The following is a 12,258-nucleotide window of genomic DNA, read 5'->3' as shown; positions in this document are numbered from 1 at the left end:
CATAATCAGTGCCAGTGTCCCAAGCACTGCTCAAAAGACAGCAGCCGGTGCTATTAAATGTCCCTCAGCTGAGTATCAAGGCACTCCCTACCCCTTTCCCTCACTCGTGCAGACTCCTGCTTTCTCCCTTGTAGGCGGTTTTTCTGTCTTCTCTTTCTTCTTCGTTCCTGTTTGTGTGTTTTCCCCTCTGTTTTTCTCTAGATATGTCTGATAAGCGAAAATAAGTTCTGGTGAGCCCCACTGGTCACAAAAATGAGTGCCATTGAGCCCCACAGGCTCAAATTAAGCACTGGTTGGCAGGTATTAGTCATTTTTAATATATGCTGAATTAATAATCAGCTGTTTTAGTGCTCATCTCTAAATTAGATAGACAGCGCACCATATGGCAGACTGTTATAAGTACAGGTGTTAGCAATGAAGTGCCAGTGCTGAGCTCCGGAAACTACTGGCTCAAATTAAGCACTGGGTGCTGGTTCGCCTCTTCTTGCACTAGGAGGGACTCAAGTGTATACGAAGACTGTATTCTACATGACTGGAGAAAGAGACTTTTCCTTTTCGGTGACCTGTGTGAACCCACCCTTATGGGTTGTTGATTGCATTGGTAGGTATGTGAGAAAACACAATAAGATGCTTCTGTTTAGGGTTCCTGATAGAATTGTCAGTTATGCTAAATTATAAAGTCCCTAAAGCAGCCGTAGAATCATATGACATTATGGGTTTTGTCATCTTTTGGGGCAGATAAGACACTAACCGCTAACTTTATCAATCAATCAATCAATCAGGTTTTTTGTAAAGCGTGACTACTCACCCTTTAGGGTCTCAAGGCCCTTTGGGAGGGTATGGGGGGATCCTGCGGTTCAGTCGGCTTCCTGGATTGAGGCAGCAACCGTGATAGCCTGACATGTAGAGCCAATGAGTTCCAGGTCTTTACAGCGAGGTAGGAGAAGGATCTTCCTCCAGCCGTGGTCTTGCGGATCCGTGGGATGGTGGCCAGGGCAAGCTGGGCGGAGATGTTTTGTGGGTGTGTAGAAGGAGAGGCGGTGGTTGAGGTATGCAGCTCTGGCATTATGGAGGACTTTGGAGGCATGTGTGAGTAGCTAGAAGGTGATTCTTTTTTTGAGTGGGAACCAGTGCAGGTATGTCAGTTGACCGGTGATGTGGCTCCGGCGGGGGATGTTCTGGATGAGTCTGACGGAGGCGTTCTGGAACGTTAGGCAGTTTCTTAAGGAGTTTTTGGGTGGTGCTAGCATAGATGTGTTGACTTAAACAAGTCTGCTGCTGACTAGCACATGGGTGACCATTTTCCTGGACTCGGTAGGGATCCACTTGAAACTCTTCCGAAGCAGGCGGAGCATGTGTAAGCAGGAGGATGAGATGGCGTTGATTTTGCAATTCATTGAGAGCGAGGAGTCCAGGATGGTGCTGAGGTTTTGTGCATGGTCCGTGGTTGTGCAGGGGGGTTCCGAGCACCGCGGGCCACCAGTAGTCATCCCAGGCAGAGGGGGAGGATAAGGACTTCTGTCTTGTTTGATTTGAGCTTGAGGCAGCTGTCCTTCATCCAGGTGGCGACTGCCTTCATCCTGTTGTGGAAGTTTTTCTTGGCGGCTGTTTGGTCATTTGTGAGGGAGAGAATCAGCTGGGTGTCATTGGCCTCTCACAAGAGTCTTTTGAGCTTGCCTTTAGACCCAAATAATTTTCCAGTTTACTCAAAATATTCTTATAAGGTAATAAAAACCGAATTTGAGGCCTGTTCAGTTGTCGACTTCCATTATCGCACCATGCACAAATGTAACTATGAAATTTGGATGATTTTGTAAATAGAAGAACCTATGGAATATAATGCTATATTACTTTAATGAATGTACACTGACCGGAGATATTTTATGCGGACCTCCTGCATGAGTTTGACAAATTATCTATAATTTTCAGTGGTATGAATGACATTTTGCACAGATTTCGAAAATAAACCTGTATTTAATTCCGAATTTTGTCTAGTTTTATAAATGTATTGCTTCTAGGATTCGCTTGCTGTTCCTCTGCCCCTTATTCGGAATAATTGCAAAAATAAAACTGCATGCAAAGAAAAACATTAAAACGTGATTAAAAAAATGTTTATTGTCTTCAGATCAACCTTTCTTGAAAAGCAGCAAATTATATTGATTTTATCAATAAAAACCTTTAGTTGGTGCCTTTTTGTTGAAAAACAAGTGTTCTATATTGTATTGTTATATTTTATTTTCAAACAACACATTATGTTGTCTTATTTTGCCTATTTACTGCAAAAAACGATGATCTTCCATATGGTAATCATCTATAAATTTGCTTTTTTTACGCCACATAAAATTAGTCTACTTTCCATTCAATGGAAAAGACAGTGAAGATTTGAATGGAAAATAGTGCACACGTCAATCAAGCCTATGCGTTGCATGTTTTAAAATCAACATTTGGCGGTTACATTTGTGACAATTCCTCACACCAGTCCCAAGAGGTACTGTCTTGTGGAAGGGAGCATGGAGCAGCAAACGTATTCCATCCTGTGTGTGAGGAGGAATAATATGTAGTTTTCACTTGAAGCAAAAAGACTGGATTTTTGGCAGATTGGTAGTTTTTGGCATTTTCGTTATGTCAGCGGTAATTGGTATTACTGATAAGGCTTCAAAGGTCTGTTCCAAGGAACCCCTGTACTCTCGCTTGGGTGGCATTGCTGATCCAGCAGCACCCAACCACGGTGTGCACATGTGCACACACAATCTTTGAGTGTGTCTTGGGCAGGGCCAGCCTTTGGTATGGGAAAGCTGAGCCTACGCCCAGGCGCTGCCCTTTAGAGGGACCCAGGAACATCTTGCAGCAGGCTCCTTCCAAACTGGCTCTAAAGAAAAATGTAGTAAACACTGTTTTGAAGTAGGTATTTCTCCTTTTTTTGCCCACCCTCCCTTTCTCCCTACCCTTCCCATTTTTCCAACACACTGGCAATTAAAGATAAGTGTGTGTCGGTTGGGCGCAAAATGTTGTTTTGCATAGGGTGCTATCTGAGCAAAGGGCAGCTCTGTTCTTGGACAGACTGATCAGAAAAAACAGTATCTGACTGGATGACTACAGTGAAGGACATATGCCAGGGTGCAATTCATGTGTCTAAACTCTAGACACCAACAGTGCAGCTCATGTTGAGCTATTAATTTTTTTTTTCAGCTTGTCTTTGGGGTGGTGGGGTCAGTGTCCCCTACTCACAGGTGGTACAGTCACAAGCTCCAATCCTGTAAGGTGTAAGGATGCCCTCAGAGAGAGCTCTAACTTTGTGCCACTTCAGCACTGTACTATTCGCTACATTCCCAGACAGGCCTTTTTTTATGTCTCGCCTAGCGTTGCAGCGAACATGTGCTGCTCGCTCAGCAAGACATATTGTGGTAGAGTAGATATCAGAAGTGAACTGGAAGCCCCGCCCATCTTTATTATTGGCTTGCGTCGTCAGTTATGTTAAACGCAGCCTTCTGATTGAGACTCTGGCTTTTTTGTTACTGCCCTGTCTCCTTTTAGCTCCGCCCATCCGGATTGGATCGTGTACTCGTGGATATTACACAGTGGCTTTATGTTGTGGGTGCACACTATTTTATTTCAATCAGCTTTGGGAAAAACAGCAGCGTGTTTTTTTTTTTGCATTGCGCTTACACTTAAAGTGAAAGCGCCATGCAAATATAAACAAGCGTCTGTTCGCCTAATGGCGACAACTTGTTTTTTTTTTTAATGTAAGGATATTGTTAGTAGTCCATGAATATAGCTGTAATTTTGTTCTAAGACGGATTTTTTTTTCTTACTAAATAAAGGGACTCTGGTTCAGTTATACGGGACCAGCCACATCATACGTCCTTACAAGCCTCATGCTGGTAAGGGTCTCGCTTCCCTTGGTGTTATAAAGCCTCTTGTCCTTTCAGTCCCCTCACTGCAGTCCTATCCCCGACACCCTCAATGCGAGCCCTCTTCCCCAAATCTGCCCATGGCTCTCCATGTGGTTTTTGACACACACTGTATCGAGCGCCTCGTGGTATCTTGTAATCTGGGATTAGGCACAGTTCAGTGCGCTGCCTGTTCCCAGGACCCCCTCAATTCTAACTCCACCTCCCTGACCCCTGCGGCCCCCATCGACCCTCACAGCAGAGACCGCAGTCACTGCTAAACCTCAGAGGCCTGTGGATGCCCGGGGGCTGCGGGGACGCAGGCCGGGGACAGCTGCAATCACAGGGCTGATTGGTCCTCCTCCCACCTCCACTTCAGCCCCCCCCCCCTTTCTCATGGCCCTGCTCTTCCTCCCCTTGAGGGTACTTTTTCATAGTTACTATCCTGAAACTCTGTTTCTCATTTATCTTGCGCATTTTCCGTATTTTTATCCCTTCGTTTTCTTTTCACAAAGCACTACTTAAGAAATCTGTAACCAAAGTCCTGATGATGACCATTACTTAAACTGGTCGAAACGCCGTCGACTTAACAGCGTTAACCGTGGCCTCTATAGGGTCATTTGTAACTAATATTGAAATTGTATTTATATTTATCCCAATTGTATATATTTTTGACCCTTTATAATTATATGTGCTTTATTGTTTTTCACCGTCTCTCACTGTCACTAACATGACCAGTGCACATTTGGTTATATTTGGTTACCTCAATATATTTGTAATGCAGTGCTGTTTAACTACCTGCAAATAACAAACTGCTTTTTCTATCTCTTTTGGTCTCCCTCTTTTGTTTTCCCTTCCCTTGATTAGACTAAAGCATTTTCTTAAACGGTCCTTATAAATGATTACCGGTTGAGACATTGTTGCTTTGATATACTACTTACCCGGTCTCTACTGGGCTAATGGGTCCACTCCTGTACTTTTGTTTCTTCCTCCCCCTGAGGCAGGTTCCCTCAGCTCTGCCCACCACCACCCAGACCATGTTACCTTTCCAGCTGATGGCAAAATCATGGAAATAAAGGAAGATATCTCCCCATGTGATTACTAACTACAAAACCATTTTGTAGCTAGAATTCACAGTACAAGTTGTGTAGAGTGTATGAGTATGTCTGGTATGTAATGATTGTATGAGAGGAGTTTGTATACGTTAAATGGCAGGGGGACTAGGTCAATTTTTTATACCTTGTATGTAAATTTTGTTTGTATTAATTGTTTCAATTTGTACATTTGACAAGGAATATAATCATGTTGCACTATTCAAGTTGTATATTGTATAAATGAAAAAAAGAAGAGTCTGTGGGGTTTGAAATACTTTTTTTTTTTAAATGCACATTACCCCCCCCCCACATCCTACTAATAAAAAAAAGTTTTTATTAATCAGATAAATAATCCAAAATAAATTCTATTTAAATAAAACAACAAATATACCAATATGAATCGATGTCTTTTTATATATTGGTTGTGATGTTTCAAAATGCCTAGGGATAGCCCAAGTGAGCTGTAATTAGCCATATTTGACTCAGAGTTGGTCGAGTGGGAGGTGCTTTCGGGCATATATAGTCTCAGTTCTGCTTTCCCTTTTCTCCCAGACTTCCAAATTAAACAATAAAGGGTACCTTTGTTCTCAGAGGGCACAGCCACCCAGACCCCTCATTAAGACTCCTTCCTGGAGGCCCTCACATCCCCTCAGCACGGCGGCTATGTGCGGCTCCCCGGCACAAGCTAGGGTAAGCAATGGCGGGGCTCGACGGGCAGGGGCACGTGCATTGACGAGGCGGGCACAGGGAGCAGACCATGGAAAGGGGTGGGGGCACATGGGGTTGGAGGTGTTCCAGGGGACAATGTAAAAAATTGGGGCACTGGGGCTGAATGGGTGAGGTCAGCGCATTGAATGGGAGCTGACCCCGGGGCGAATGATGACACACGGGGGCGGGGTGATTGGTAACACTGGACAATGTAAAGACTAAAGGTGTAAATGGAGGGGAAGGCTCACAGGTCACTGCAGTTAGCATGGACCAGAAGGTCAGAACTGGCCATAAGTAAGGAATGGAGAGGGAAGACGCACGCGGAAGATGTAAACAGTGGGGTGATTAGGGCGGAGGGAGGGCAGTTTTCGGCAGTGGCACAGCACAAACAAGGATAACAAATATGTAATGGAGTTGTCGTCCGGGAGGATGGTCGTGGGAACTCCCACCAAGTTAAATGGAATGGGGCACAGGCAGCAGGTGGGCCCACAGTGTTTGGGGACAGCCCGTGATTTGTGTAAGCCTGGTGTCGCTAGTTTCGAAAGCGGGCTAAGCCGATCTAGCCTTTCATGACTCCTAGGTCGATAACATAAGCATCATGGGGCCAAGTAAGGGTAACACCTATTTTTTTCACAGCTACAAAACCGCAATCACCCTTCACATTTGTGGACACGGTTAACACAATCCTTTATTTTTGCGTCCCTTTTTTGCCCGCTCCTGGACTCTTGTTGTGTTTGTTTTTTCAAGGAGCGTGTACACGCCTTGCAGTAGTTAGCGTGCTCATCACCAGGGCTTGGGCGGGTCTGGTCTTTGGGTCTTTTGTGCTCCCCACGGAGCAAGCAGGCATGGCACGCTTTAATTTTAGCGGCCGCGCACCTTCCGTTTCTTTTTTTCCAGCATTGCAGCTTGCGCCTCATTGTGTCCCATGTCAGTCCGCTCCAGCGTCCATGCTTGTGGTTCCCTGATCTTTTGTGTGTCTCACTGTTTCTTGGGCTTCTTTGTATCAATGTCCCAGCATTGGTGATCTACCCTCTGTTTGTGTCTCCCTGTCTCAGTCTTGGTGTTTCCTTGATTCTGTGTGTCTGTGTCTTAGTGTATGTGTCTCCCTGTGTCAGTGTCTCCCTATCTCAATGTTGGTTTCTCACTCTGTGCCGTTTTTTCCATGTCTCAGTGTCTGTGTCTCCCTGTCTCAATGTTAGTGTCTCCCTCTCTGTGTGTCAGCGTCTCTGTCTCAGTGTCAATGTCACCCTCAGTGTCTGTCTCCTTCGCTCTGTCAGTGTCTCTCTCTCTGTTTACCCTTTGTGTTATTCTCTCCCTCTCTTTCTCAATGTCTCCCTGTTTCAGTGTTTGTGTCTGTGTCGATCTCTCCCTGGCTCAATGTTGGTGTCTCTCTCTATCTGTGTCAGTGTCTCTCTCTCTCTGTCCGTTTTCCCTCTGTATATGTAATTTGCTCCCTCTCGGTCTCAAAGTCTCACTGTTTCTCTGTTGGTGTCTCCCTGCCTCATTCTGTGTGTCTCTGTCTGTGTTGGTGACTCCCACTAAGTGTCTTGCTCCCTAGTGTTGTTTCCAATCATGGTAACGCCCTCTCTCAGTGTTGTTGTTCAATGTCTCACTCTCTCGGTGTCTCACTCTCTGAGTCTCTCTCTCTCGATGTCTCCCGATCTCGGTGCCTCCTTGTCTCTGCCAAGTAGTGTTGCAGCCTTTATTGGTGTTGCCTTTTGGCTGCTATCCTCAGACGTTTCCTATATTTCCTAATATAATTGGCAGCCCTGTTGCATTAATAACCCACAGAGAGCTGCAGGCTTGAACTGATGGGGTTGGCAATTTGACCAATTGTTCATTTTTATAGGCCGAATTATATGCACAAAATTGCTGTCCCCTTACCTCTGTTAACAGACCTCAACAAAGATTAAAACGATTAAAGAAACACCCAGTGCTGCAGTCTTGATAGGCCACAGTGTATGGTATTAACTTTAACAAAGAATCAAGGAAAGGGAAAAGAAAATAGATTTTCTCTTCTGGAGCACAGGTGGTAATAGTATTCTCTGCCATCTTCGACCCTCAGCCCAAGTTGAGAACAGTCCATGAGATTGAGCAGGACATGGCATAGAATGGTGGGTAGTGTATGCAACTAACTGTGTGCGCACACAAATTATTCCTTGCCTCAACCTAGGCATAAGGAAATGTACCTTCTGTAAAACAGCTAAAGTTGAACAGGATTGGGGTTGGTGAATTAGCTACATTCTTATCCCTCAATGTGTTCTACACGTTTCTGTTCCTTGCTGACATCATTTACTTATTCACTCTTTCTGTCTGTAAACTTTGTAATAAGTCTGGATCCTAAGCTGCACAAATTAAATTTAAATGCTGCTGCAAGTTACAAAAAACCCATCCGTTTGTCAACTTGACAAACGGATGCTTTTTTTTGTAAAAGCGCCCCATGCCGTGGTTTCACTTTAATGTCGGCCACGGCCCTTTCTTTAGATGCGGCTTGTCTAAAGAAAGGGGCACCCCCTCCATGAATGTGAAAGCACCACATGGGCGCTAGTAATTTGCAATGCAATAGGTCTCGCATTTGCAAGAGTTTAAACTATTACATTGCCAATAGCTCAAACTCTCGTAAACGAGATTCGAGAAGGCTCTAAATTGCAATAGGTCTCGCATTTGAGAGAGTTTAAGCTATTACTATTGTAAATGACAATGCCTTTTGTTTATGTTTTAAAACCCAAAGCATAAATGAAAGGAATTATCATTTACAATGCCAATAGCTCAACTTGCGTGAAAACAAGACCTATTGCATTGCAAATGCTTGTTGTTCTATGCCTGCCCCGGTAATAACATAAGACAGAGCATGGCAAAAGGTGTTCCCTTATTTGCATGAGACCATAAATGAGCATTTGTCAAATGCGTATTGCAAGAACTCGATACCCTCTCTGTATTTCAAAAGTTGTCCCCAGAGCACAGAAGGGGAGTTCAAAGGCCTACAGTACTCCCTGGACACTTCTATAATACAACCCCAGGCCTGTCTCTGGATAATCAAGGGATCTGTCCTGCCTCTATTTCCCTTTGGTAAATCAAAGGTGGACAGCGTTTTATATATTTGAACAACATTGGTAAGAATTACAGATATTTTGCAAGGAAGGAGTCCACGTGAAAATCATGCGCGAGTTGAGTACAAAAAGCAAGCATTACACTAGGTGCATCAAGATACCAGACCCGACATATGTCCATCTAGTTTCTTGAGTCTCGGAGTGAACCCTTGCTAGTGCAGCGGATACCACCACTGCTTACAGTCTGGTTTCACAGGTTGCGCAAATCATGTTCTGCTCTACCAAGTCTCTCGCAAGAGAAAGTTAAGCCACGAGTTTACGCTTGCGTAATGAAAAATTACGCATGGCTTTACAAACGCAGCTTTTTGACGGAGACCCCCCCTCGAGGGTTCACCCAGGTTCTGTGAAGCGTCTACGGAGGTGAGAGCAGTCCAGTCTGCTCAAGCACTGTGCCCCCACAGGAGCCCGGAGAAGTCCGCCCTGGTGCACCACTGCACAGGAGGGAAAGGTCTCAGTGGATTCCCTCATGCATCGTCATCGACGGGGCGCGAGGAAGGCAGCCAGCCGCAGCGAGAGACACTCCGACCCCTGCATCAGCGAACAAAGACGGCTCCCCTTTCATCCTGCAGAGACAGGTAAAAGAGCAGCCGGCGCTCCGGAGCAGAGTAGGCGCTGGGCGGAGGGACGGGTAGCAGGGAGGACGGGAGTGCAACCGAGGGCTCCTGATTGGCGAGGCATCTGCCAGCAGGGCTCGGGAGGAATGTGAAACCGAATCATCCACGAGTTAAAGATAGACACTGGGCACAGGCGGCGGCACCGCGCGCCAGGCTCCGAGCTCAGCCCACAGCACCCAGGACCCTCCGGCCGCACCCCGGGGCGCGAGACTCCTCAAGGTGCGCGTGACGTTTCCCTTCAGCCTGGATTTACCGCGGCGCGTGAGTGGCACAGGAGACCATGGTACACGCTGCGGGGTAAGTGGAGACTGCCGCCTATGGCAAGGTGCACGCGCTTGGTCCCTTTACTGCCGGCAGGGTGGTAGGGTTTTCATAGGAAGGTCCGAGGAGGCGGTGGAAACTTCTACATCTTTGGCGAATGTTTTGGGAAAAAAAACAGTTTGAAGGACTCTTTCATTTCACCTGTTTAAAGAGCACCTTGTACACAACTCGTTGCCTGTTTTCCACCTGCTGGAAAGCCATTGTTAAAAAGAAGGGGTTGGGCAGTCTTATTTTCTGTCAGAAAGGTTGTCATTTGCACATTTGATGTTATTGGAAGTTGTACAGCTTTCTCTACCATTAGCATGGCGTGCTACTGCTAAAGGAGCTGTTTGCGAGAAGTGTGCTCTGTGTTGTTAAGATATCAGGCTGTTGTCCAGGTAGAGTCAATCATCCATTTGCATTCTGGTTCTCGTAGTCCTCAATTAATAACGGGGAGCGCAAACTACAGGTGCCAGAACTCACAAACCGAGAACAGGAATGGTCCAATATTGCGCCAGGTATGGGAAATGCGCAGATATGTATCGTTACTTTCTTTTCCATTTTGTTAATGGATTCGTCGTAGACACCGATCCTTGTTTTTAATGTATAACCCTTTTCTCCCGTTTATCTTTCTTTCCGTCCTCGGACATTCGCGCCGCCCCTCTTCCTGCTTTTAAGCAACACTTAACTACCAGGCAGGGCTGTGCCTTTGATGGTGTTTTTGGAATTGTTTGAATCAGAATCAGGGAAAGAAAGCAGTGTAATCCCCCACACCTGCCTGTGAGAGAGAGATCGCGCAGTGGATAAGGCTGCCTGTGAGATGGTGGTGGTCTGTTTGTGGTTGGTATGTTGTGCCCGCATTCCGCCGAAAGACGCGCCTTCCTGTGAAGTCAGGGGAGGGCAGAGGCTCGCCTCCCATCTGCAGCGGGGCATACGGTCCAGGGGTTGTCGTGCCTCGGAGGAGCGATGACATGTCCGCGAGGAGTGCGGGGCTCTGAGCGCCGCGCGCCGCCTCCTCGTGGCGCGGCGGAGGCCCGCTGTCCTCGCGGTGACACGCCGCCCTCACAGGACGCCTCTGACGAATGTGACATTTTACTAACAATGGCTCGGCTGCAAACAGGGCGCGCTAAGAAGGTAAATATTGAGCTCCTGCAGGCAGACCCAGCCCACCCCTCGTGTGTATTTTAAACGCAGGGCTCGGCAGTACCCCCCCCCCCCCCCCCCCCTCTGTCTCCATCCAGGGACCCAGTGACATACACTCAAACTGCCCTGTGTTTCGCACGCGGCTGGAACAGAAGGCCGAAGTGGCGTGTGGTGCATCGTTCTGCATGAGTAGTTCGAGTGACATTATGTGCGGGGTCAAAAGGTGAAATTCAATTGCTTGGTACGAGCTGACGCGGCTGAGGCTTGGACGGGCATTAATGACGCTCAGCTCTCACGGGGGTGCGAGTTGCGCCATTTCAATGAGCAGCGGGAAGCTCTGTGCGCCTTTTACTCGGGGCCTGGGACATGCATTCCCAAGGGATGTGTGTATGAGAGGTGATATTCATAGCAAAGCCGAAGACAGGGAATGGATGCGGGCATCGAGTGTCTTGGAACTCCAGCTGCAAAGTAGGTTCTTTTAATGTGGCACACTGGCTGCTTGGCAGAGCCATTTCCCGTCGGGCAGTATGTCTAGTTGCATGAAGACGCAGGGAGCTCTAACTTTTTCACTCAACCACAGTGCTACCCTCTGACCCCATTGAGTCAAGGTGCTTGCAGGCTGCAGTTCTAGAGTTGGCTTTCTGTGTATAGTTCTGTTGTTCTGGGGTCAGCTCTGTACTGTGCGTCTGCAGGCCTGTGACATTCCCTTCTGAATGCACTGCTCAAACTCTCATCTATGGCAGTGTTTTACAACTCGCTCCCGCCAAACACCCCTGCACCCTGTTCCAGAGCTGCTATTGAAAATGCTACTTCCGAATAATTGAAAATGAAAACCTTTCTACGCCATATAATCTTATAGCAAAGTGAATGACGGCCTCTGCCCCCTGCACAGGTGCCATCTGATTTGCGATTGTCACAGCAATTGGTAAACTGATATTTTTTGCATAAGGCAAAAGTAGACAGTATTATTTTCAGTAAGAATGCTTTATGTCTGCCAAATGTGCAGGCCTGCCCGCTGGCCTGAACATGTATCTACTGAGGAAAATGCCAATTCTTACTCAAAACTTGCTTAGTTACATCTAAAGGTTTCCGCTGATCTGCTTTGAAGCCGCAGGCTCTGGTATACAACTGCTTATAGTATAATGAACTTGCCGCCCCTCCAACTACAAGTAAAACACTCTACAATTAACTACATATTTTCAGCTGTTGATGTTTTGGGAGAAATAACCCAGTAGTACTTTAATTCTTGAAGTTTTTAGAACATTAACTGAAGATGAAATCTGCAGGACTACAAAAGTTTGTGCATTCCGTAGTCTTTGCATTTTATTTTTACTCTGCAGATTTAAAGGATTCAGGAGTAGTAATGGATTTGGTAGAAACGGAAATCTCCACTAACGTG

The 12,258-nt window shown here is 46.4% G+C and overlaps 1 protein-coding gene across 7 annotated transcripts in view; it reads left to right on the top strand.

The window, feature by feature from the left end:
* The window catches only part of DTNA (dystrobrevin alpha), a 980,878-nt gene that overhangs the window by 406,356 nt on the left and 562,264 nt on the right, over positions 1 to 12,258 (top strand). For 2 of the 7 annotated variants that reach the window (XM_085605677.1, XM_085605678.1), the window contains exon 1: positions 10,218 to 10,234. The exons of 1 other annotated variant lie outside the window; for it this stretch is intronic. Coding sequence is in view for 2 of the 6 variants with exons in the window: in XM_085605672.1 (XP_085461798.1) it covers positions 9,697 to 9,713 (17 nt within the window). In the remaining 4 variants the exon portion in view is untranslated. Of the gene's footprint in view, positions 1 to 9,180; positions 9,378 to 9,422; positions 9,714 to 10,217; positions 10,235 to 12,258 lie in introns of those variants that run through there. 4 more of the 7 variants (XM_085605674.1, XM_085605682.1, XM_085605672.1 and 1 more) reach the window with 4 other exon arrangements.

The sequence above is a fragment of the Triturus cristatus genome, chromosome 5_1 (assembly GCF_964204655.1).
Source record: "Triturus cristatus chromosome 5_1, aTriCri1.1, whole genome shotgun sequence".
Taxonomy (NCBI): domain Eukaryota; kingdom Metazoa; phylum Chordata; class Amphibia; order Caudata; family Salamandridae; genus Triturus; species Triturus cristatus.
The sequence above is the reverse complement of the archived record's forward strand: the minus strand, read 5'-3'. Positions and strand labels throughout refer to the sequence as shown.